Consider the following 27,189-nt stretch of genomic DNA (forward strand, 5'->3'; position numbering starts at 1 on the left):
TGGGTGATCAGTAGTTGCTGTGGACTAAGTGGGCCGACAGGTCTGTTTCCATGCTATATCGTTCAATCAATCGATCAATCAGTCAGTCATGTTTATTATGTTATATACAGTATGAGTACTGTGTTTACAAGCATATCATTCTGCTGCAAGTAAGAATTGCATTGTTCCATTTTCAGTATATTCGACAATTAAACACTCTTGACTCTTGAAATATTGCCTCTAACCTTTCAGAATTCCCTGGATTAGGCAGCAGTATCCACCAGAGAAAAGGGAAATACTACTGATAATGGCAGTGTAGTTTTTTTGGCATCGGACCAAGTTTCCAGTCTATTGGAGTAGAACTTTGGGTCTATCTGCAGCTTTTTGGCTGTCGTTGGGCCGTTTGCTAACCCACCTGTTTTGTGCTGACACAGGGAAATATTCCGAGGACCAGGCTCCAGATTGAGTTTGGAGATGGTACCGCAGTGATCTACGCGAACCTCAGCTCTGTCAAGGGAGGGGTCAAGCACGTCTACAAGCACGGCGGAATCTACCATGTCGTCGCGCAAGTGAAGAACAACCTGGGATCCACGCAAGCTATCTTGTTCCTACATGTAAATTGTAAGTCAACATTATAAAGTTAGAAATATACCACTGACGGACTCAAAATGCACAGTGAGGTCATTGCATGGTGCAGAGACCTGGGGTAGCTGACTTGCAAGTTGAACTTTATGGTTGCTCGCATACACCGTGGGCGGCTCAGTAGCGCAGCGGTAGAGCCACTGCCTTACAGTGCCAGAGACTCAGGTTTCAATAGACAATAGACAATAGACAATAGGTGCAGGAGTAGGCCATTCAGCCCTTCGAGCCAGCACCGCCATTCAATGCGATCATGGCTGATCACTCTCAATCAGTACCCCGTTCCTGCCTTCTCCCCATACCCCCTCACTCCGCTATCCTTAAGAGCTCTATCCAGCTCTCTTGAAAGCATCCAACGAATTGGCCTCCACTGCCTTCTGAGGCAGAGAATTCCACACCTTCACCACTCTCTGACTGAAAAAGTTCTTCCTCATCTCCGTTCTAAATGGCCTACCCCTTATTCTTAAACTGTGGCCCCTTGTTCTGGACTCCCCCAACATTGGGAACATGTTTCCTGCCTCTAATGTGTCCAATCCCCTAATTATCTTATATGTTTCAATAAGATCCCCCCTCATCCGTCTAAATTCCAGTGTATTCATCCTGACTAGCGGTGCTAAAGTTTGTACATGCTCCCCGTGACCTGCGTGGGTTTTCTCCAAGATCTTTGGTTTCCTCCTCCACTCCAAAGGCATACATGTTTGTAGGTTAATTGGCTTGGTATGAAACGTAAAATTCTCCCTTGTGTGTAGGGTGGTGTTAATGGCTGATCGGTGCCGACTCGGTGGGCTGAAGGGCCGGTTTCCGCACCGTATCCCTAAACAAAACTAAACTAAACTAAAATTAAGTGTGCTACAATTGTAGGCAGCACTTTCTGGAGGAAATTGAAAACATGGGACAGCGTTTTTAAATTGAGCTCTTCCTTGTAGAACTACAAGGGGTGATAGGTGTGAAGTGATTTTGGAGAAGGGGAGCAAGGTCGTGCATGGCAGGTTTTGGGTATAGTTATGTGGCGAGACAACAAACGCACAGGCGAGGAGGCCGAAGGAGGTGAGCCAAGCCAAGGGTGGAGGAAATCAGGGTTAAAAGTTTCCCCACAACCCAGTTATTTTTTTCTTCCTAATCCCGAAGCACTGAAGGCAGTGGAAATATCCCAGTCACGTTCATAAGTCATAGGAGCGGAAGTAGGCCATTCGGCCCATCAAGTCCACTCTGCCATTCAATCATGGCTGATCTACCTTTCCCTCTCAAATCCATTTTCCTGCCTTCTCCCCATAACCCCTGACACCCGTACTAATCAAGAATCTGCCACACTCTGCCTGAAAAATACCCAATGACGGTCTCCACAGCTGTCTGTGGCAATGAATTCCACAGATTCATCACCCTCTGACTAAATAAATTCCTCCTCATCTCCTTTCAAAAGGTGCGTCCTTTTATTCTGAGGCTGAGTGTAGGGCTGTGTCCGATATTCCCCCGCTAGCGGAACCATCCTCTCCACATCCACTCTGGTCCTTCACGGCCAACCTCGAGATGCAGTCTCAGTTTGTGTGTCCCTTGTATGCACCACGAAGTTAAATATATCTTCTAATTGTTCGAGCAGGCAATTACATGGACGGGCGTGGAATTCTGCTTTAAGATAAAGAAGGATGGCGGTAATTAGGCACTCCACTGTGTCACCACAGTACTTACTGTTAAATGGAATAACGAGCCAGCATTAATATTTAAATTGCACTCGACAGAGTAATTTGTTGGCCCCTGACAAGCACTGGGAGTTGGATGGGCCTCTAGCCCATGAATTTGATTAAATATTATTTGGTTTTCTCTCCGACAGTCGCTTAATTTTGAACAGGGTTTGATAGAAAGTGGTGAGAGCACCTGAAGTAAAATTGTGATTGTGTTTAGATCCAGCTGGATGAATTGCTGGGTTATGGTGCCCAGAACAGACTTGTTATTATGCGGCAATGTTGAGTTATCACGTTACCCAGGCTGAATCCAATCCCCATTACCGGACATGGACATCTCTGAACAGGCGTAAATATTCAACACTAAAGTGATTCCAACCTGAGTTTGAAGCACCAAATTATTCCTCATTAAAATGCCAAGAGAAATAACATTCTAGGGTTCTCTGGTGACAGCTCTGGGAGTAGTCAGTGCCAAACAGCATAGAGCTGACACAGTTTTTTCCTCACCACGATCCTAATGATAGTGTAGCTGGTAGAGCTGCTGCCTCACAGTGCCAGAGACCATAGTACGATCTTGACCGCAGGTGCTGTCTGTGCTTGCTCGCTTCGTACTAAAATTGGAATGATACAGAGAAGATTAGCATGGATGACACGCAAATTTGTGCATGTTCTCCCTGTAACCGCATGGGGTTTTCTACGGGTGCTCCGGTTTCCTCCAACATCCCCAAGACGTGCGGTTTTGTAGGCTAATTGGCCTCTGTAACATTGCCCCAAATGATGTGCATGGAGTGGATGGATGGGAGTGGGATAACATAGACCAAGAGGTGAGGGATGGTTGGAGTGGACTTGGTGGGCCGACGGGCCTGTTTCCAAGCTGTATTCCTTTAATCAATGACTGTCTCTTACAAACACTGGGAGGGAAGAAAAGCTGGGACAATGACTTACAGTGACGGGTGTGGCAGAGGCCTGAAGGAGATTGCACTGACGTATCAGAAGCCTGGCTTCTCTGGGAGAGCTGAATGTTAGATGGGAGACCCACTAATGGTTGCTGCGCCTTCAACACACATGGGGCCTGAGTTCTGGAAATTACCTCCCCAACCCTGAATCTCTCTGCCTCTCCTTTCTCTAAGTCTCTCTTATGTTTCCTGACATCCTCATGTGATGCAGGTATCAAAGATTGTTTGATAACTCTCTTTGGGCAGTTTTGCTGTGTTAAGCGCACTTTAGTTTAGGTTAGAGATACAGCGTGGAAACAGGCACTTCAGCCCATCGAAGTCCACGCCAGCCATCGATCACCCATACACTGGTTCTATCCGACACACTAGGGACAATTTATAGAAGCCGATTAACCTACAGACCTGCACGTGTTTGTAATATGGGAGGAAACCAGAGCACCCAGAGAAAACCCACGTGGTTACAGGGAGAACGTACACACTCCGTGCAGACAGCACCTGTTGTCAGGATCGAACCTTGGTCTCTGGCACTGTAAGGCAGCAACTCTATTACTGCAGCACTGTACCACCACTGTGTGAATGCAATTTGTTGTTGTAGGTTGTATTAGGTTCCAAGTACTGATTGAGAATGATCAGCCATGATCACATTGAATGGTGGTGCTGGCTCGAAGGGCCGAATGGCCTCCTCCTGCACCTATTGTCTATTGTCTATGTAGGTATGTGCAAGCTCCACAGTGATCGATGAGGACCATGCTCTGGATCCAAGAAGAGGAACCAATCTTTTCCTCTGTCTCTTATGCCCACCATTATGAATGGGCCAAAATCAGGCAAGTGGCAATGGTGGCACTTGGACGCAGATGCCACACACCAAGTGTAGTGAAGTCTCGGTGCTCAAGAGTAGTGCTAGTGAGAGTCAGGCCAGCAATAACTGCCAGGAACTGTGGCCTAATGTCTGGTGGGAATGAGTGATGAGGGAACTGCGGATCAGAACCCCCTTACATGCATCTGAAGCAGAGAAGGTGCGATACAATAGGGGAAAGCTTATCGTCCATCTAACTCCTTGCTGCCCCTCCAATGCTGCCAATAAAAATATAATGCACAGGCAACCTCAACAGAGAGAAAAGCCAGGTTAATGTTTTGGGATTTAGTCAACGCTGCCTACTTTCTCAGTGAGCAGAGGCTAATCTACCTGCTGCTAATCTCTGGCATTTGTAATGGTTTGTACATTGATTTGATGGGCACGACATTCATCACACTAGGAAGATAGAGCCATATTCTGATTGCTTTCAACCAGGTTACATTGGCTACAGTTTGAAGAAGAGCCTCGACCCAAAATGTTGCCTGTCCATTCCCTCCACAGATGCTGTCTGACCCCCTGAGTTCTTCCAGCACTTTGTGTTTTACATTGACTTCTAACGGCTGTTGTGAAAATAAATGAATCATAAGAGTCTGAAGAAGGGTCCTGACCCGAAATGTCACCTTTTATCCAGACCTCTGGATTATTATCCAGAGATGCTGCTTGACCGGCTTAGTTACTCCATAAGACCATAAAACATCGGAGCAGAATTAGGCCATTGAGCCCATCGAGTCTGCTCCGCCATTTGATCATGGCCGAGCTAGCTATCTTTCCCTCTCAATCCCATTCTCCTGCCTTCTCCCCATAACCTCTGGCGCCCTTACTAATCAAGAACCTATCAATCTCCGCTTTAAAAATACACAATGATTTGGCCTCCACAGTCTTCTGTGGCAATGAATTCCGCAGATTCACCACCCTCTGACTAAAGCAATTCCTCCTCATCTCCTTACTCATATCCGCTTTAAAGGTGCATATTTTTATTCTGAGGCTGTCCCTTCTGGTTCTAGACTTTCCCACTACTGAAAACATTCTCTCCACATTCATTCTATCTAGGCCTCCTGCACCAGCACTTTATGTCCTTTTTTAACTTAAATAATCTTACAAGTTTGGTGATTTTGTTGTCTTCTCTTCTCTGTCCCACCCTCCACCAATGTTGCCCCCACAGGTCCTATCGAGCATGTGCACTTGACTCTGCCTTACGTTGCAATCACCAACCAGGAGGTGAATTTGACAGCTGTGGTGTTGCCCAGTAGCACTGGACCTCTCACTTACTTCTGGTGGATTGAAAACAAGACTGAGGTAAGTCAATATGGATGGGAGCTCTATTAGGGACACACAGCCAGCCAACCATCCAGCAGCCATCTTTAAAGTGTAGAGGCCAAACGTATCACAAGTGAGGGTGGTGGGTGCATGGAACAAGTTGCCAGAGGAGATACCTGAGGCAGGGACTACAACAACATTTAAAAGACATTTGGATAGATACGTGGATAGGAAAGATTTAGAGTGGAGATAGACACAAAGTGCTGGAGTAGCTCAGCAGGTCAGGCAGCATCTCTGGAGAAAAGGAATAGATCAAACCCTTCTTCAGATTGAGAGTCTGGGGAAAGGGAAACTAGAGGTATTAAAAGGGTCAGAACAAAAAAAAAGTGTTTCCCTTTCCCTAGAGTCTCAGTCTGAAGAAGGGCCTCGACCTGAAACATCACCTTTCCTTTACTCCAGAGATGCTGCCTGACCCGCCGATTTACTCCAGCTTTTTGTGTCCACTTTGGAAAAACGGCAGCTTTGCTTTGTCAGAATGATCCAAGGGTTAAATTACAGGGAGAAATTAAGCACCTAGCACCGTAATCCCTGATCCTTTGAATTTGAAAGAATGATGATAGCTTGATAACCTTTCCAAGAACTTCAGAGGAACTGGTAGGACAAAGGACAAATGCGCACTGCTCATGATGTGTGACTGCACCCCGTTCCATGTACGGTCAAACAAACCGCCTGTGCATTTCTGTCAAAGAGATCTGGGAGGATTTCCTGCAGAGTCTCTGTCAGTTGCGATGCGTGTCTGTCCATCATTTGGGCTGACAACAGATATTAAACCTCCTCAACGTTAATAGGATTTGGCGACCAAAGAGCTGCCTATGATGTGGGTCACAGTGTAACTTCGCATTTTTGTAATTCGCCCACATTGTATCTATTATAATATTGTAATGTAATTCGCCCACACTGTATCTATTATAATATTGACTTATGATATTGTATATTGTATAAATCTTCCACTTCTTCATAGGCATCGCCCACCTCATCAGTTTAGTTGAGTTTAGTTAATTGTCACATGTACCGAAGTAAGTTAAAAGCCTTTGTTGCGGGCTAACCAGTTAACTGAAAAATAATACATGATTACAATCGAGCCATCAACAGATACATGATAAAGGAAAATAATGTGAATAACGTTTAGTTCTACTGCCCCTCCACTAAAGATTGGTGATTGTATAGATGATAGTGAAGTCTTTCTTGGTATTGTTACTTTAACAGATATAACCAGATTGGCTTGTGTTTTCATTGGCGCAAATCAACAGCTTCTGTTTTCTCCATTTGCTTGGTCTAAAAACAATTTCTGTTGGTTCGGAACTTAGGGCAAGAGTGATGGTTGTTTGGGGAATGTGGAATGTGGGACAGAGTTGTAAGTTGGTTAGGGAGTCCGGGGCTAGAGAGAAGAGTTAGGATTGATTGGGAAGTCTGGGACTAGAAGGAGGATTTGGGATAGATTGAGAAGTCCAGGAGTAGAGGGCAAAGTTGGGAGTTGGTTTCAGGAGTCCGGGAGTAAGGGGGAAGACTTGGGAGTTGATTGAGAAATCTCAGACAAGGAGCAGAGGTGGGAATTGGTAGGGGAGCCATAGACTAGAGGTGGAGTTGGGGGGGCTGGTCGGGGAATTTGGGACTAGGTGGTGGAGTTGGATGGTAGATGGAGAGTCCGGAACTAGGAACAGAGTTGGGGAATTCGTTTGGGAGTCTCGGACTATGGACCACGTTTAAACCAGTGTTTCAGAGATGAGGGCAGGTAGAAGTTTGGAATTCTCTTCCACAAACAACAACTGCTGCCAGATCTATTCATTGTTCCATGTCTACCATGGGGTGATGCTCACCAAATCTGTTAAGGAAAAGCAGGGAAAGGTTCAGTGTGGAAGTAGGTGATGGATCAGCTTTAATCTTATTGAACACCAGAGCTGGCTTAAGAAGATAAATGACGGCAGATGCCGGTTTACACCGAAGATAAATGGTTGCTTGGTGCTGCTTTCTACTTCTCAGTATCTCATTCCCTGTCATCTGCCACAGCCTATCGTCACCATGGAGAACAAAGCTCCCATCAGGTTCTCCACAGAGGGAATAACGAGCATCACCGTCCAAGTATCTGCTGGCAATTCCATTCTCCAGGACGTGAAAAGCATAGCTGTATTTGGTGAGCAAAACACAACAAATTTATTTCATTCATTCATACATTCAATCATTCATTCATCCATTCATTCATTCATTCATCCATTCATTCATTCATTCATTCATTCATTCATTCATTCATTCAATAAATAAATCTCTGCAAGTTTTTTAACCAATAGTTTATTTTATTTTATTTTAGTTTAGTTTAGTTCAGCTTAAAGACAAAGTGTGGAAAGCCGAGTCCGCACTGACCAGCGATCACCTGTACTCTAGTTCCATCCTACACACTAACTGTAGCCAATTAACCTACAAACCTGCAGAAAACTAGAGAAAACCCACATGGTCCCAGGGAGAACATACATACTCCATACAGGCGGCACCCTGTAATCAGGATCAAGCCCAGGTCTCTGGCGCTGTAAGGCAGCAACTCCACTGGTGCGCCACTGTGCAGCCCCATATCTCCTTGCCCGGGATTTCTCAATCAACTTTTCACTCGCTTTAAGCCCTCAGATTCCTTCACCTTTTTTTGGAATTTCCTTTATATCAGAACAAAATTAATCAAATGAGTGTGCAAGATTTACCAAAGGATGGTGTCCGTCTCGGTTGTTGGACAGACAAGGATTGAGATCCCTCTTTGATGTATCCTGACATATACTTACCTTGGTCAGATTGGTGTGGCCCTGCTTTAAGTGGGCGTTTGCATTGTTTGCTCAATAGTGGACAAGCATACTATATATAGCCACTCAGGGATCACACAGCAATATCATAGATTGCAATGCTTGTCTTCGTGGTCTGCACACAACTGGAACACAAGAGCACAAGAAAATTAAGAGCACGAATAGGGAGGGTGGCAGAGTGGTGCAGTGGTAGAGCTGCTGCCTTACAGCGCCAGAGACCCGGGTTAAATCCTGACTACGGGGATGTGTGGACATGGTTTGTATGTCCTCCCTGTGACCGCGTGGGTTTTCGCCAGATGCTCCGGTTTCCTGCCACATTTCAATGACGTGCAGGTTTGTAGGTTAATTGGCTTCTGTAAATTCCCCCTCGTGCGTAGGATATGGGTGGTCGCTGGTCGGCGCAGACCTGGTGGGCCGAAGGGCCTACTTCCACCTGTATCTGTAAAACTAAAAAACGAATACGCCACCTGACCCCCTGCATTCAAGCCAACTTTGTATCCAATTGACAAACTCATCCTGGACCCCATGCTATCTACCATTTGGAAACAGCCCACCACGGGGACTTTGTCAAAGGATTCTTTCGATGGTCTACATAGACAACATCTACCCTTGTAGCCTTTATCAGTCATCTGTGTGATGTAATGCCTGACCTTGTAAAAGGCCTTTTGCTAAAGTCTATGTAGACTACATCTACTCTGTAGCCCTCATCAATTATCTTGTGTTAAGTGACCAAAACAACTTACAAATATAATCTGTCATCGTAAATATTATTCCTATCATAATCTGGACAGAATGTGATACCGGAACCCAAAATCCTTTTAACAGCGTTCTCACATATTCATCCTGCAGATTCTTACCGCTCATTGTTGCTGTCGTTTACGCCGAACTTGGAAGATCACAACCCAGACATTCCCGAATGGAGGCAGGATCTCAGCAAGCTTGTTAAAAGAACTCTTGGAGAAGTAAGTTGGAAAGATTTCAAGTAAGAACACACCAGGTGCCCGCCGAGAAGCAACGTTGTAACTTTGGCAGAAGTACAACGTAAACCCTCCTCTCATCAAATTCCTGGGAGATAACTCCAACTGGGAGAGGAAATGTCGTCAGCTTAGAAAGTGAATTACTTCAAAGGTCCAATTTCTCACATGTGAAACTGCACAGTGAAATTCTTTTTGTATATTTACACATGCGGGCGCCACCATGTTTTGGCGCCATTTCTCTGATGTCCAAAATCAGGTCCGCCCGCACGCTCGGTCTACTGGAACGGCTCCTGATCCTGGTAATCCCCAGGCAGGGCCTCACTCCGTCACCTTCGATCGGATCGGCCCATGAACCGACGTCCCTCACCTCGCCCGGCCATCTTTGTATCCCGGGGGCGTCTCCTGCAGCCGACCTTGAAGGCGCTGGAGTCATTACCCTGGTTCACCCTCCTACCGGCCGTTGCTCCTCGAGTCCAATGTCTCCTGCGACTCTCTCCCAGTACCGTGGTCTGCTGAGCCTTCAAGTCCTCGGGGCGGGTTCCCGATTCCATGGTTGCTGCACGGAAGGTCTCTGCTGTGCGGCACCTCAGGAAGTCCTTCCCTCTAAGAGTTAGGTTGGCACTGTGCTAATAAAAGGAAATAGTAGATGGTTCCTGGTGGGTTTGAAACCTTGTTTAATCAGATTGAATTTGGATAGGGACATGGATAGGAAATATTTAGAGGAATATGGGCCAAATGCAGGTAAATGGGACTCACTTAAATGGGGAGTTTTCATCAGCATGGGGGCCCATTTCCATGCTTTGTGACTCTATCAGGAATATTAGCAAAGGCAAGGACATTGGCCTGTTTCACTCAATGTCTACCACCCATCTCTGACAGCATTGATATAACTCACCATGTCTTGGCACAGCGCACCTGTCATAAGAATTTAAAAGGCTGACTGGTATCAGAAATGGAAACATCACATTGTACACTTAGAGATGTTCTTTTGGTGTGTGACATCTCTCAGCTTTGCCCAACTGTTGACAGGCTAAAACTAGAGGGTTATAAATAATACATATATCCAATTACAAATTCAGGAGGAATTTCTTCACGGAGAGACAGGTTGGAACATGGAAACCGCCACCACAACTATCAATGGTGAACGGCATAAACGTTTCAAAGGAACATAAACAGAAAATGCTGCTCAAAGCATTTAAGAAACATCTCGACAAGTATTCGTATCTACAAGGCAGAGAAGGCTAAAGATCAAATGAGGGTAGATTCTTCTTTCGTGTCCATCATCCATGTTTCAAATGTTACATCACCACCATCGTCCGTCCTGAAAAGGGCACAAGCTTCCGGCGACAATCAGTGGGAGCCATCACTTGTTGCAATAGACGATGGTGGTGGCAGAATTAGCTCAGGACACTTCCAGTTTCCAGCCCCGCAACGTGGATGCTTCTGCCGTGGGACCATGAGGGTAGATAGGATTTGTGCCGACAGTTACAATGGGCAGCGTGGGCAAGGTGGGCCAAAGGACTTAGTGGAATTCATTGCCACAGATGGCGGTAGAGGTCAAGTCATTGGAATTGTTTTAAGGCCGAGATTCACAGATACTTGATAGGGTGGTTCAGATACCTGAAAACAGCTGGGTTATGAGGAGAAGGCAGGAGAATGGGGTTAAGAGGGAAAGATAGATCAGTCATGATTGAATGGCAGATTAGACTCGATGGGCCGAATGGCCTACTTCTGCTCCTATGACTTACGAACTTATGAACATGACGTGGACCTTGACACTATGTCCAAATGAAAGCACTCATTGCTGTTGTTATGACAACTGGCATAATTATCCTATTTAAAATATTCATAGTAAGTGAATTTGTTAATTCATTCCTTGCATTCTGCAAATATAACAAGGTATTAAGCAGATATTAAATGATGAGATGGTCTCCAAGTGGAATCATGAGGGCTGAGCTCTATGTGAAGTGGCTAATTGGAAAATGGTAAGTCAGAGGGAAGAATCGTTGCACTGACTTCACCCTGAGCATTTTATCGGGGTGCAGCACAGCATGGTGTGGGAACAGCTCCATCCAAGACCGCAAGAAATTGCAGAGAATTGTGGTCGCTGCCCAGACCATCACACAAACCAACCTGCCTTCCATTGACCATCTACACTTCACAGGGGCCCGACAAGGCCACCAGCATAATCATAACAAAGTTAGTTTAGTTTAGTTTAGTTTAGTTTAGTTTAGTTTAGACAATTCACAGAAGCCAATTCGCCTACAAACCTGCATGCCTTTGGAAGTTGCTTCACCCTTTTGCCAATTTTGCTCCCTTTATATGTACAGCTTCTGGCCAATTAGCCAGCCCAGTCGATTGGCCATCTTGACCTTTGCACACAGTGCTCTGTGACCAGCCCAGCACAGGGTGATGAGTTCTGCATCCATCTCTCTGACCACCTTCTCTGCTATTTGAAGTTGTTAGGTTGCAGAGAGTGGGTGTTAGCTGAATTGCTCCTGTTTTGAGCTAAGGCTGACTCAGTGGGTGGAATTGCCTATTTTTTAACCAGAAAGTAACCTTTCTGCGTAGTCGTTTTAATGGAAGATCAGGGTTTTGAATTCACTCCTCTTGCAAGGATTGAACAATCGAAAGGTACACCATGCATATCCATGGCTACGTGCTTCCGTCGAGGGGATTATTAGCTGATGCATTTGGGAACCTAATTTAGAAAAATAAGGTTAGAGGAAAAAAAAGTTAAGAGCTGCCAGAGGATGTTGAAATCATAATGAAGTGTCGCTGTGTGTTTCTGTAGGTTACTGCGTTACCAGAGCAACAAATGTTGCTAGCTATCCTCCCAGGTTTACCAACTGCAGCGGAACTGTACATCCTCCCACACCGAGATGCCATGGAAGAGGGGTTAAGCAGTATGAGTTTAGAGCAGGTGAGTCACCATTTTGTAATGTTCAGCCTTGTCACAGATCAACTGGTGATCACAGTGGAGAAACATTCCTCTCATATCTCATAATGGCATTGAAGGCGGCCATTTGATACATCACGTCTATGCCAGTTCTCCATTTATCTCCCTGCTACATTATCTTGCATAGGTGCTCAATAATAAACCACTCTATTGCACAGAAACAAGGAACTGCAGATGCTAGTTTACACAAAAGGATACAAAGTGCTGGAGTAATTCAACTGGTCAGGCATGGTTCCGACCGTAAACATCACCTATCCGTGATCTCCAGCGATGCTGTCTGACCCGCTGAGTTACTCCAGCACTTTGTGTCCACAATATTACATTATCGGTAATTTTCACTAGCCGACTAACCTGACAACTGCAGGTCCACTACCAATTCTCCAGCATCCTTGGTTCCAGAGCCTTGCTGGATTATCTGTTTTGCCAGCCCAACTCCAAGAGGAGTCAAACTGTGCCGGCACGGTCCGCACCGGCCACCCAGGGGCCAAGATACCCTCCCGCAAAGACGGCCTCGGATGTCAGCCATGGGAACGGATCTGCCACCTCTGGCTGGGCCAGAGTTCCAGAGCCCTGGCCGCAGGCAGCAAATTCGACCCGCTGATCGGGGAAGTCCCGATGGGGCAGTGATCGGCTGCCTCACCCGGCCTTGGCAATACATTTTCGGTTGGTTTACAGGGGGGTGGGGGAAGATTTCAAGTGCACTCTTGTAATTTTGTCCGGATTTAAGAAGATTCGGCCCACCATATTTACGCTGTTGTCGGAAACAGCGGTGGTTGATCTGTCGTACATCTTTGGGATGTGGGAGGAGTGCATATTCTGTATGGGATGTCTCGTCTTTTTGCTGACTGGTTAGCAGCACGCAACAAAAAGCTTTTTGCTGTATCTCGATGCATGTGACAATAATAAACTGAACTAAACTAAACTAAAGAGTGTGAACATACTGGGGACTTGTTTAAGGCTCAATAATTTGCATCATCATCTCCGTATTCCTACCGCCACACTTCAAAAGGGAAGCAGCAAGCCTTTCTTCATTGACCTTCTGCGGTAGTTGGCAGGCAAATAATCCTTGCATTGCAATGCAGTGCAATTCTCTTAAAATTGATGGGAATCAGCAATGTACAACAACCAGCAGGTGATGGGATCAGTTTAATTCGGCCAAATCCTTCATTTATCAATGGGCTACTGAGGTGCCGAGTTAATGAACAGTACGTTAATGTTCTTTACATCTTTGGGAGTACAATGCGAATCAGTTGGCAGCCGAAAGAATTTCACCTACCTTGTCGCTGGTAAGAAAGTGACTCATTAAATTTGCTCGTGTCAAACAGTGTAAAGTAATGCGAGGATCATTACTCACTGCTGCACAGACCGAGAACCACCGGTAATGGCATTCATTGATTATAGTTAATGTAGCTGCCTACACATTTAGTTTATCACAATAAAGATTCCTCATTTTGCAATAAAACTATATAAGCAACCTTCGCCATCCATAATTAAGGAGCATACTCCACAAAGGTAGGCAACTCTAATAGGTCAATAGCATTTGAAAATGTGCATTCACATTAGAATGTAGAACATAGAACTGTACAGCACAAGAACAGGCCCTTCAGCCCACAATGTCTGTGCTGAACATAATGCCAAGATAAACCAACCTCATCTGCCTACATGTGATCCATATCCCTCCACTCCCTGCATAATCCATGTGCTTATCTAAACGTTTCTTCAATCCCACCACCAGCCCCGACAACACGTTTCAGGCACCCAACACTCTCTATGTAAAAAAACTATCCCCGCACATCTCCTTTAAACGTTGCCCCTCTCACCTTAAAGCCTTCTGAGAACTATATTCTGCACTCTGTATCTTCCCCATTGCTACATCCATTGTACCAGTGTTTGAACCGATTGCATCTATGGATGGTATGTCTGATCATTTTAGACTGCATGCAAGACAAAGCTTTTCACTGTACCTCAGTACATGTGATAACAATAAACCTAAGCCTAAACCTAAAACCTCTCGGCTTTGACATTCCTATTCTGGGAAAAAAAGGCTCCATAATTAAGGAGCTTACATCATAAAGATAGGCATCTCTAATAGATTAACAGTATTTGGAAATATACATTCTTAGTGATTGAAAATAAAATTTGCAGAGCTCTAGGGAAAGAACAAGGGGTCAGGCCCCATAAATGATAAAGGAAGGTGTAAGAATAAGACACTATATTCATCAGCACTGAAAACATCTATTTTAGGGTCAGTGTTGATTACAGTGACCTGGAATATCTGCAAAAGTCCAATTCTTACACCTTTATTTCTCACATTCTTTTCTCGTATTTCCTTCAGACCTAGAAGGAAATGATTTGGCCCATTATCTCAATGCTGGCTTATTCCCTGCATCCTATTCTCTCTCGTCTACCTCTTAACATCCCCCTAATTCTCCAGCTACTCACCTACACCAGGGACAATTTAAGGTATCAATCAAACTACTAACCTGCCCGTAGGATGTGCAAGGAAACTGGAGCACCCAGAGGAAACCCACACATTCACTGAAAAAATATACGGTCGGTGGGCTGAAGGGCCTGTTTCCGCGCTGTCTCTCTAAACTAAAACCCCTCCATCACACACTCTCTAAGAATCCCGTATTAGGCCCGCGGGCCGCTGTAGGCCCGGACAGTGTAGGCTAACGGAGTTCGGAGAGCGGGGCCGAGTGTGTTCGGGGAGCGGAGCCGAGTGTGTTCGGGGAGCGGGGCCGAGTGTGTTCGGGGAGCGGGGCCGAGTGTGTTCGGGGCCGAGTGTGTTCGCGGAGCGGGGCCGAGTGTGTTCAGGAGAGCTGGGCCGAGTGTGTTCAGGAGAGCGGGGCCAAGTGTGTCCGGGGCCGAGTGGGTTGGGGGAGCGGGGTCGAGTGTGTTTGGGGCCGAATGTGTTCGGGACCGAGTGTGTTTGGGGCCGAATGTGTTCGGGACCGAGTGTGTTCGGGGCCGAGTGTGTTGGGGGAGCGGGGCCGAGTGTGTTGTGGGCTGAGTGTGTTCGGGGCCGAGTGTTTTGGGGGCCGAGTGTGTTGGGGGAGCGGGGCCGAGTGTGTTGGGGGCCGAGTGTGTTGGGGGCCGAGTGTGTTGGGGGCCGAGTGTGTTGGGGGCCGAGTGTGTTCGGGGAGCGGGGCCGAGTGTGTTTGAGGAGTGGGGCCGAGTGTGTTCGGGGAGCGGGGCCGAGTGTGTTCGGAGCCGAGTGTGTTCAGGGAGCGGGGCCGAGTGTGTTGGGGAAGCGAGGCCGAGTGTGTTGGGGGAGTGGGGCCGAGTGTGTTCGGGGAGTGGGGCCGAGTGTGTTCGGGGAGTGGGGCCGAGTGTGTTCGGGGAGTGGGGCCGAGTGTGTTCGGGGAGCGAGGCCGAGTGTGTTCGGGGAGTGGGGCCGAGTGTGTTCGGGGAGTGGGGCCGAGTGTGTTCGGGGAGTGGGGCCGAGTGTGTTCGGGGAGTGGGGCCGAGTGTGTTGGGGGAGCGGGGCCGAGTGTGTTCGGGGAGTGGGGCCGAGTGTGTTCGGGGAGCGGGGCCGAGTGTGTTCGGGGAGTGGGGCCGAGTGTGTTGAGGGAGTGGGGCCGAGTGTGTTCGGGGAGTGGGGCCGAGTGTGTTCGGGGAGTGGGGCCGAGTGTGTTCGGGGAGTGGGGCCGAGTGTGTTCGGGGAGTGGGGCCGAGTGTGTTGGGGGAGCGGGGCCGAGTGTGTTCGGGGAGTGGGGCCGAGTGTGTTCGGGGAGCGGGGCCGAGTGTGTTCGGGGAGTGGGGCCGAGTGTGTTGAGGGAGTGGGGCCGAGTGTGTTCGGGGAGTGGGGCCGAGTGTGTTCGGGGAGTGGGGCCGAGTGTGTTCGGGGAGTGGGGCCGAGTGTGTTGGGGGAGCGGGGCCGAGTGTGTTCGGGGAGTGGGGCCGAGTGTGTTCGGGGAGTGGGGCCGAGTGTGTTCGGGGAGTGGGGCCGAGTGTGTTCGGGGAGCGGGGCCGAGTGTGTTCGGGGAGTGGGGCCGAGTGTGTTCGGGGAGTGGGGCCGAGTGTGTTCGGGGAGTGGGGCCGAGTGTGTTCGGGGAGTGGGGCCGAGTGTGTTCGGGGAGTGGGGCCGAGTGTGTTCGGGGAGTGGGGCCGAGTGTGTTCGGGGAGTGGGGCCGAGTGTGTTCGGGGAGTGGGGCCGAGTGTGTTGAGGGAGTGGGGCCGAGTGTGTTCGGGGAGTGGGGCCGAGTGTGTTCGGGGCCAAGTGTGTTGAGGGAGCGGGGCCGAGTGTGTTGGGGGAGCGGGGCCGAGTGTGTTCGGGGAGTGGGGCCGAGTGTGTTCGGGGAGTGGGGCCGAGTGTGTTCGGGGAGTGGGGCCGAGTGTGTTCGGGGAGCGGGGCCGAGTGTGTTCGGGGAGTGGGGCCGAGTGTGTTCGGGGAGTGGGGCCGAGTGTGTTCGGGGAGGGGGGCCGAGTGTGTTCGGGGAGCGGGGCCGAGTGTGTTCGGGGAGTGGGGCCGAGTGTGTTCGGGGAGTGGGGCCGAGTGTGTTCGGGGAGTGGGGCCGAGTGTGTTCGGGGCCAAGTGTGTTGAGGGAGCGGGGCCGAGTGTGTTGGGGGAGCGGGGCCGAGTGTGTTCGGGGAGTGGGGCCGAGTGTGTTCGGGGAGTGGGGCCGAGTGTGTTCGGGGAGTGGGGCCGAGTGTGTTCGGGGAGTGGGGCCGAGTGTGTTCGGGGAGTGGGGCCGAGTGTGTTCGGGGAGCGGGGCCGAGTGTGTTCGGGGAGTGGGGCCGAGTGTGTTCGGGGAGTGGGGCCGAGTGTGTTCGGGGAGTGGGGCCGAGTGTGTTCGGGGAGTGGGGCCGAGTGTGTTCGGGGAGTGGGGCCGAGTGTGTTGGGGGAGCGGGGCCGAGTGTGTTCGGGGAGTGGGGCCGAGTGTGTTCGGGGAGTGGGGCCGAGTGTGTTCGGGGAGTGGGGCCGAGTGTGTTGGGGGAGCGGGGCCGAGTGTGTTCGGGGAGTGGGGCCGAGTGTGTTCGGGGAGTGGGGCCGAGTGTGTTCGGGGAGTGGGGCCGAGTGTGTTCGGGGAGTGGGGCCGAGTGTGTTCGGGGAGTGGGGCCGAGTGTGTTCGCCGAACGGAGGTTGCAACCCGCCTCCGGGTTGTGTAACTGTATTAATGGAATTGACATCCGATCGTCCGGAATCATCCGGAGAATGTACTAAAATAGCACCGGCAAAATTGTGACCGTGCCAGACTATTGGGATTATTGGGATATGAGAACCAGGAGAAAATGGATCTGGTGTAGTTAAGAATGGCAGGTGCTGGTTTAAACTGAAATGCTGGAGTAACTCAGTGGTTCATGTGCCCTTCACGATAGGAATAATGCCATTCTTATTTGGTGTGGCCTAATGTGACACCAAATACACAGCGACATGACTGACTGTTATCTACCTACCAAAATGCCTCACAAAATGAACTCCCAACTCAGGCCCATTAAAGATGGGTAATAAATGCTAAACTTTGCCAGCACAAACTTGATGGGTTTGATGGCAGCCACATGCTACAAAAATTCCACAACTTTCACTATGGAGCAACAGAAGTGTTGGTGCCTTATAGCCCTTGCAGCGCTGGGGAACCGGGTTCGATCCCGACCTCAGGTGCTCTCTGTATGGAGTTTGTACGTTCTCCCTGTGACCCACACTCCAAAGACGTACAGGTTTGTAGGTTAATTGGCTTGGTATATGTGTAAATTGTCCCTTTGTGTAGGATAGTGTTAATGTATGCGGGGACCGCTGGTCGGCGTGGGCCGAAGGGCCTGTTTCCGTGCTGTATCTCTAAGCTAAACTATATTAAACTAAACTGTATGGTCAGGAATGTCCTTGTAATCCATCTTGGATGATGATAAGGGGCTTTATAACTTTCTCACTGATCTCACACCCTCTGTTTCTCCCACAGATTTCAGACATGGTGATTAACGCATTGAATCAGAATCGGGTTCAATTCGAGCTAAAGCCTGGCGTTCGGATCATTGTTTCCACCGCCCATCTGACGTTAGGTAGGTGTCTTCATTGCACAGTGTCCCACCAGAATGTCAGGCTGGTTTGTGTTGTTCTGCAGATGATCCAGTTTAGGATGACTGGCAAACTAGGCCTCGAAAGTTCAAGATCTTTTTTTTAAAAAAGGTATAATGTTATTAGGTGCCTAATTGTGTATGGAACACAAGCTGAGTTCCGAGCACACTGTTGACTATAGTCCTATGGATCGTCCTATGGTTTAGAGATACTGCATGGAAACAGGCCCTTTGGCCCACCGAGTTCCCACCCACCAGTGATCACCCCTACACTAGTTCTATCCGACACACTAAGGACAATTTACAGAAGCCAATTAACCTTTCAAACTTGCACGTCATTGGAATGTGTGAGGAAACCGGAGCACCCAGAGAAAACCCACGTGACCACTGTGAGAACGTACAAACTCCCCATTGACAGCACCCGAGGTCAGGATCGAACCTGGATCTCTGGTGCTGTGAGACAGTGATTCTACCAGCTGCACCACAGTGCAGCCCCAGCTGTGCCACTGTGTGAAACAATACTAACTTGAACATCAGGAGTAACCTTTTTAAAAACATTATAGACATTTTGTGAAGGTGAGCCTAAAGAATAGGGAAATACCAGCCGTTTTTGATCTGGAAGGAGGCCATTTTGTCAATCGGATCTCAGGGGAACAATGCAATTCAGTTCCATTCCTCCTCTCCTTATTTCCTGCAACGTATTCTCTCTCGACCCTGCCCATCTATTCCCCAATAATTCTATTTGCTATTAACCAGTGCAAAGGTGTAATTTACAATGGCCAGTGACCCCCTAGGCACATCTTTGAGATGCAGGAGGAAACGCGAGCCTCTAGAGGGCACCTGGACAGTGATTGGGTGGATAGGCAGGCTCTCCAGACAGCGCCTGACATCAGGATCGAACCAGGGTCCCTGGAGCTAGAAGGCACTAAACTGCTGCACTTCCACAAGGACCCCTTTTGCAATAGCTATAACTACAAGAATATTGAACCTAATTCTGCTCCTGTGTCTTATGGTCTTATGGAGAAACTCAGTGGATCAGGCAGCATCTCTGGCAAACATGAACATTGCATTTCAGGTCGGGACCCTTCTTCAGACACTTAGTGCTCACTGATTTTTACAACAGAAATCCACATAAAACACAAAGTGCTGGAGTAACTCGGCAGGTCAAGCAGCATCTGTGGAGAGAATAGACAGACTCTTCAACCCAAGAAACTCACTGTCAGATGCTGAATTACTCCAGCACTTTGTAATCTTGCTCAAGATTCCAACATCTGCAGTTCCTTGTGTCTTTGCTTTTGCTACGAGAATACCAAAGCAGTTTTATTCCTAGGTTTAAAAAGCATAAGAACAGAAGTAGGTCATCTGGCCTCTCCAGTGTGTTCTACTCTTCAGTAAAATCATAGCAGCGTCTTCGCATAAAGCCCAGTCCTCAGATCTGTGGTGTGCCTTTGATAGCCCTTTCTCCCTTGCTTCTCAGCTCCGTCAACTTTTCTTCAGGAAAATAAATCCAAATTTTTTTTTAAAAGTTTCTGCAAACTCCAAAGATCTATCGATCTCACAGCATCACAAAATGGCTACAACTTGGAAGGAGGTCTCCCAGCCTGTTGAGTCTGTATTGACTCTACATAAAGTGCAATCTAACTAGTCCCACCAGTCCATCTGAAACGTCACCCATCCATGTTCTACAGGGATGCTGCCTGACCTACTGGGTTAGTCCAGAACTTTGGAGTTATTTTTAGCCCAGCTCACTGCTCCCTTCCTGTAGTCCTGCAATGTTATTTTCATTTGAAGATAGACACAAAGTGCTGGAGTAACTCAGCGAGTCAGGCAGCGTCTCTGGAGAATAAGAAAGGGTGATGTTTTGGGTCAGGACCCTTACAACTCAGAGTCTGAAGAAGATTCCCAACCCAAAATGGCCCCCATCCTTTTTCTCAAGAGATGCTACCTGGCCCACTGAGTTACTCCAGCGCTTTGTGTCTATCTTCGATATAAATCAGCATCTGCAGTTACTTTCTACACACTTATTTTCTTTTCATACACTTATCTATCTCCCTTTTGAATTCCATAACTGAACCTGCCTCCATTATGTTCCTGGCAGTCCATTGCAGACTCTAATCACTCAGCATTTGAAAAATGCATTTTCACATTTATTCTCGATGACTGAAAACCCCAGCTTCTGAGGCAGCGACTTGATGTTTTTGAAAATAGTACTCCTCATCTCATTTTAAAATAGTTGCCTTATTATCCTCTAGCCAAGTCCAAACGTGAGCAGATGGGACTAGAATAGGTGGGGCATCTTGGTCGAAATGGACAAGTTGGGCCGAAGAGCCTTTTTCCATGCTGTATGACTCTATCACCCAGTCATTAGATCCTCCACTTGCAGACTCTCCAACCAGTAGATAGACCCTCTTGGCATCTATAGCAGTCTCGCTGATTGTTCTGGGCTCAAAACCCACCAAGGAGTATGGGATGAGAATGGGAAAAAGATACTGAGATAAAGCATCAGCCACAACAGTATTGAATGTTGGAGCAAGTTTCACAGTTCGCATGGCTTACTCCTGCTCCTAACTTTCAGTTACTTATATCCTGTCCAGCCCTCTCACACTCTCATAAGTCTCAATGAAATTGTCTGTAATTCTTCATATGGGTGAAAGGCCAAAGTTATTAATTCTCTCCTTATTAGACATTGTAAAAGAAATCCAATTAAAACAAGACTCGTGTGTAGAAAGGAACTGCAGATGCTGGTTTACACCGAAGATCGATACAAAGTGCTGGAGTAACTCAGCGGGTCAGGCAGCATCTCTGGAGAGAAGGAATAGGTGACCTTTTGGGTTGTACCCTCCTTGAAAGGCTTGTAGCTTAATTCATTTTCTGCATCACCTTTCCCTTTTGCTCCACTTTTTGCTTCACTTCTGCTCTGGAAATTGAGACACAGTGCACTGTTAAAAATGTCACTTGCACTTGCCACATTTGTTGGTCGAATGGGTATCTGCTAGGTACAAAGCCCAGGTTCATCTGCTTGAAAGCCGTATTCCTTGGTGGAATCTGGAGGACACCAAGTACTGGAGTAACTCAACAGGTCAAGCAGCATGTCTGGAGGACATTTCTGGTTGAGACCCTTCTTTAGACCGATTGTAGGAGGGGGGGGGAAAGAAAGCTGGGAAAGAGGAGAGGCAGGACAAAGAGTGGCAGATAATAGGTGGACAGAAGTGAGGGGGGGGGGGGGTTAACAGGCAGGTGGTTGGAACAAAGGCCAGAGATAAGAACAATAGGTGTGAGAGAGGTTTGAAGTTGCAGAATCTGGAGGAGCACAGAAATTCAGACAGTGGCCTTAAATATCTTTGAGAAAACATGATGAAGGAGCTCATTTTGCAGACTTCAGGTGCAGAAGTGGGAAGCCAGGTATAACCAGACTGACTTCTAACCCGCCCAGTGTCCAAGAATATACATCATGGGTTGTACATCTTGGAGTAGAAGTTCACCTGTGCTCACCAGCATTGAATGAACACTGTAACTAGCTGCCTGTTGTACTCCCTGATAATCAATGCCATTGACCCAATGGAGAGGATGAAATAGAACAATGGTTACTCATACCCATTTAAGCTGCACCACCAAACAGTAATGTGCACTGCTTTAATTTTACCCCACACTTCAAATTTTAACATGTAATTGAAGAAGCCTGCACTTCCCTGAGGAACCTGTTTAAAACTAATCCAGCACATTGCCAGGAGCTGAAGCCATTGGTTCCATTCCATTAACTTGGCATCATATGTAATAAATGATGCTTATTTTTGGATGCTTTCTTACGTTATTGGAAAACATCTCAGAGGCAGAAGCAAGATTTCTACAATTTCTAATGTTATCCTAAGTGCATGTCATTGTGAACTTCATGATTTTTTAATAATTAGCTTAACAGTGAAATCTTTTCTAATGCAATATATCAATTTTAACTGCTGTGAAAGATTTGTAATGAGGCTGTAATGCATAATGGCAATGGCTAATTATGTGAAGAATCTATTCTATCACCATCATTTTTTAAAGAAGGGCTTTAGGATGGTCTGAAGGATGGTCTGTCTATTTCCCTCCACAAATGCTGCGTGACCCATTGAGTTCCTCCAGCGGTATATATTTTTTTGCTTCAGATTCCAACATCTTGTTTCTCCAATCATTTTTAACTTCCCAGTTGCCTGGCACAGTGGCGCAGCTGGTAGAGCTGCTGTCTAACAACGCCGGAGACCCCAGTTCGGTCCTGTCTGTGTGGAGTTTGCACACTCGGCCCCGAACACACTCGGCCCCGCTCCCCGAACACACTCGGCCCCGAACACACTCGGCCCCGCTCCCCAAACACACTCGGCCCCGCTCACCGAACACAATCGGCCCCGAACACACTCGGCCCCGCTCCCCAAACACACTCTGTAAAATTGCTCATAGTTTATAGGGAGTGGATGGGAAAATAGGATATCATAGTGTGGACGGGTAATCAATGGTCAGCGTGGACCTGTTTGGCTGAAGGGCCTGTTTCCATGCTATCTCCAAACCTGCCATTATTTTAAAATAATTTCCTTAGCTAAAATGCTTGATGGAAATAATCAATAGAGGTGTATTCTTAACATTGAATGGTATTACAGGGTAGATATGGCTGTATTTTCATTGATGGTTAATTGGGACAAGAGAGAAAAAAGATCATTGACTGGCTCTTTCAGTTTGCTGCAAGAAATTCCAATCAAATGATACGAGTCAGAATCTGAAACTTTCCCTAGCTTTGCTTTTGATAACTACTGGGGAAGTAATCCCCTTAGATTCTACTTTTCTTGTTAAGCTCAGAGTTTGTATTGATTCATCTTTCTCCACATCCTTACTGTACTTCAAGAAGGTGGCATGGTGGTTCACCAGTTAGCGTTGATGCTTCACGGCTAAAGAGAACTGGGTTTTTCCGCCTTCCGCTGAGACCGTTCTCTCCGCCACTCCCTGGTTAACTCATCCCTTCTCACCCAAACCACCCCCTCCCCAGGTACCTTCTCCTGCAACTGCAGAAGATGCAACACCTGTCGCTATACCTCCTCCCTCGACTCTGTCCAGGGACCCTGGCAGTCCTTTCAGGATAAGCAAAGGTTCACTTGCACCTCCTCCAACCTCATTTACTGTATCCGTTGTTCAAGATGTGGACTCTTATACATCGGTGAGACCAAACGCAGACTGGGCGATCGTTTCGCAGAACACCTTCGCTCAGCCCGCCTGAACCTACCTGATCTCCCAGTTGCTGGACGGGTTAATTCTCCTTCCCATTCCTGCACAGACCTTTCTGTCCTCGGTCTCCTCCATTGTCAGAGAGAGGCTAAACGCAAGTTGGAGGAATAGCATCTCATATTTCGCTTGGGCAGCTTACGGCACAGTGATATGAATATTGATTTCTCTCACTTCAGGGAGCCCCGGCATTCCCTCTCTCTCTATCCCTCCCCCGCCCAAGTCACACTAGCTTCTCATTTTCACCTTACAAACAGCTAACAATGGCCTGTTTCCTTTATCATCGCTACGTTTTTGTATATCTTTCATTCTTTGCTCTTTATCTCTCCACATCACCTATATCTCTCATTTCTCTTATCCCAAGCCAGTCTGAAGAAGGGTCTTGACGCGAAACGTTACCCATTCCTTCTCTCCAGACATGCAGCCTGCCTCGCTGAGTTACTCCCGCTTTTTGTGCCTATCTTCAGATGTGGAGTGTTGTGTGCATGGAGTTTGCATATTCTCTCAGTGACCATGTGGGTTTCCCACTGGTTTCCCTCCCAAACTCACAATATGTGTGAGTAGGTTAATTTGCTTCAGTAATCTATATACTAAAACACTCGTTTGTTTGTTTGTGTGTTCCTGAACTACAGCCAAAAAGGTACACGATAGTGCGACAATTTTAGGCCCACCTTACTCACCGTCGTCCCTTTGGTGCTAATGGAAAAAGTTTATTTGAAATCGATATTATATTTTTAAAGTTATTCACATTTTAAAGTTTAAATCTCCTAGGGAGGGAGGGGGGAGGGAGGGAGGGGGAGGAGGGGGATGGAGAGGAGAGGGAGGGGAAGGGGGAGAGGGGAAGGTGGGAGGAGAGAGGGAGGGGGGTGGAGGGAGGAGGGGGAGGGGCAGCGGAGGGGAGGACGGAGGGAGGGAAGGGGGGAGGGGGACGGGGGAGGGGGAGGCCGGGTGGGGAGGCATGGGTAGATGGGAAGGGGGAGGCGGAGGGGGAGAGGGGAGGTGGAGGGGGGAGGAGAGGGTGCTGCACCAATGCAGGAGAGGTTTGGGCCCAACTTGGTCTTGTTACCCCTAAAATTAAGAAAGTTGGAAAATAAAATAGTCGGTGGGCATGTGAGAATCAATAAATTGCCAGGCCCAAATAGGCCAATGGAAATGATCTTCTGGAAGGCATCATGGACCAAAGTGGATGAAAGCCTCCACTGAAAATCGATAATAAAACACAGATGCTGAAAAATGAAACAAAATCTTAAATTGCTGGAAAAACTCAAAGGGTCAGCCAGCATCTGTGGAAATAGAAATTGTCAACATTTCTGGTCATGGGACAGAGAGACGTGCACGTTAGTCCTCAATCGGACAGAAGGTGTGGGTGATAAAAAAAAAGTAGAAAATAGAAAATGCTGGAGAAACTAACTATCCATGGAAGGAGAAACAGTTAATATTTCAGATGAGGAACACGCATTAGAACTGGTTAAGTCAGGGACGTGGGAAGATGTATCAGATCAAGAAAGGCCAGCAGGCAGCAAGAGGAACCAAAGAGCCACAGAGATAAATAAAACCCCGGCAAGAACTAACAGACGATGCTCGACTTTTCCTCCCATTAGGCAGTCTATAAAGACCCATTGGAGCTGATTTCCTTCTGAAATGAATCATAAATGTAACATGTGTAGGAAGGAATTGCAGATGCTGGTTTACACTGAACGTGGACACAAAGTGCTGGAATAAAGCAGCATCTCTGGAGAAAAGGAATAGGTGACATTTCGGGTCGAGACCCTTGATCAGAATGAGAGACAGAGGAAAGAGAAAATAGAAATATGGAAAGGTTCAGAACAAATCAGAGCAGCCACCTGTGACTAAGGAAAGATGGAGCCCACAATGGTCCATTGTTGGCTGTGGAAGAGGTGATAACGAAGGGATATATGGCTGCTAACGGTGGAACCAGTTAACATAATCATTTTGTGAATAGCAACATCTGAAGCAACATTTTAGACCTGAAAAGACAGTGGTTTCTTCAACAAAAAATAAAGATGACATTCAGTTTAGTTTATTCACAAAATGCTGGAGTAACTCAGCAGGTCAGGCAGCATCTCAGGAGAGAAGGAATGGGTGACGTTTCGGGTCGAGACCCTTCTTCAGACTGAAGTTTAGTTTAGTTTAGTTTATCGACTTTAGTTTAGTTTAGTTTAGTTTAGTTTAGTTTAGTTTAGTTTAGTTTAGAGATACAGCGTGGAAACAGACTCATCGGCCCAGCAAGTCCACACCAACTGGCGGTCCCCACACACTAACACTATCCTACACATACTAGGGACAATTTACAATGTTACCAAGCCAATTAGCCTACAAACCTGTACCTCTTTGGAGTGTGGGGGGAAACCAGAGCACACGGAGAAAACCCATGCAGGTCATAGGGAGAACGTACAAACTTCATACAGACAGCACCCGTGGTCAGGATCGAACCCGGGACTCTGGTGCGGTTAGATAGCAACTCTACCACTGCGCCGCCATGCCGACATGAATAAACCTTTTTTGTCAAAGGTGTTGATCTGTCTTGAAAATTGCCTCAAATGAAAGTAGGTTTGTCTTCCAAAATTCCTTCAAATGAAAAGCCTTAGTCAGAAGAATAATTCCATCTGCCTGCCTATTATCATCAAAATTGGCACCCAGAACCATAGAGTGATTAAGTAATGTGACATGGTCTACACAAGACCAGATTATTCGTTCCTTTGGTATTGCTCTAGGGAAACATAAAAATTGAAGTAGCTGGAAACAATTTCCATCAGATATTTTCTGAAGCTTCCAATGTCATTGAACAGAGGGAAGACTGAGCTCCGGGAAAATATGAAGCACATTCCACTTCATTCACTTGATGCATATGTGTCATCTTGGATTTATATTACACTAGCTCATGCTCTATTTTCTCTAAATCACAACGTGTGAAGAAGACTGCAACTGTAAGGCACTTACTTCTTCAAGAAGCATTAGAAGTATAGGGCACTTCAGTCCTTAAATATCTCAATGAATCCACTTAATCAGAGAATTATAGAATCATGGAATTGTACAGCAAGGAGCAGACCATTCGGCCCAACTCTTCCATGCTGGCCCATGGCTTAGCCTTCGATACCTAAGCATGTCATCTACACAGTTCTTAAATGTTGTTTGTGACCCAGCTTCAACCACTCTCTCAGGCAGTGCTTCTCAAGTACTTGGCAATCTCTTAGTGAATAAAACCTCTCTCATACCCCCTCTGAATCACTTCCCCTTTACCCTAAGCCAATGTCTTAGAGTCTTTGGCCCAACTTGCCCACCCCTACTAACATGTCCTTTCTACACTTGTTCCACCTGCTTGCATTTGGCCCATATCCCTCTAAACCTGTCCTATCCATGTACCTGTCTATATGTTTCATGAGTGTTGCGATAGTTCCTGCCTCAATTAACTCCTCTGGAAGCTTGTTCCACAGTCACAAAGAGAAGGCTGGGTTGTTGAGGACTAAGATGAGGAAATTGTTCTTGTCCTAGAAGATTATGGATTCTCCATCCCAAGGGTCTGTAAATATTTAGTCTTTGTTTATGTTCAAGACTGAGATCAATAAACTTCTGGTTGTCATGAGAATCTGGTTAATCTGGTTAATTGGAGATGGGGCAGGTAGGTAGATTTAAGGTATGCCTTAGCCATGATCTTACTAAATGGCGGAACAGGCTTCATATGTTCATAAGTTCTTAAGTTCTAGGAGCAGAATTAGGCCAAATGGCCCATCAAGTTTACTCTACCATTCAATCATGGCTGATAT

At 47.2% G+C, this 27,189-nt stretch overlaps 1 protein-coding gene across 1 annotated transcript in view; it reads left to right on the plus strand.

Annotated features, from left to right (window-relative positions):
- Positions 1-27,189, plus strand: part of LOC144600829 (VPS10 domain-containing receptor SorCS1-like) — a 410,789-nt gene that overhangs the window by 354,462 nt on the left and 29,138 nt on the right. The window contains 6 exon segments of the mRNA XM_078412718.1: positions 414-600; positions 5,272-5,405; positions 7,434-7,557; positions 9,059-9,171; positions 11,981-12,109; positions 18,046-18,145. Coding sequence (XP_078268844.1) covers positions 414-600; positions 5,272-5,405; positions 7,434-7,557; positions 9,059-9,171; positions 11,981-12,109; positions 18,046-18,145 — 787 coding nt within the window.

The sequence above is a fragment of the Rhinoraja longicauda genome, chromosome 16, assembly GCF_053455715.1.
Source record: "Rhinoraja longicauda isolate Sanriku21f chromosome 16, sRhiLon1.1, whole genome shotgun sequence".
Classification (NCBI taxonomy): domain Eukaryota; kingdom Metazoa; phylum Chordata; class Chondrichthyes; order Rajiformes; family Arhynchobatidae; genus Rhinoraja; species Rhinoraja longicauda.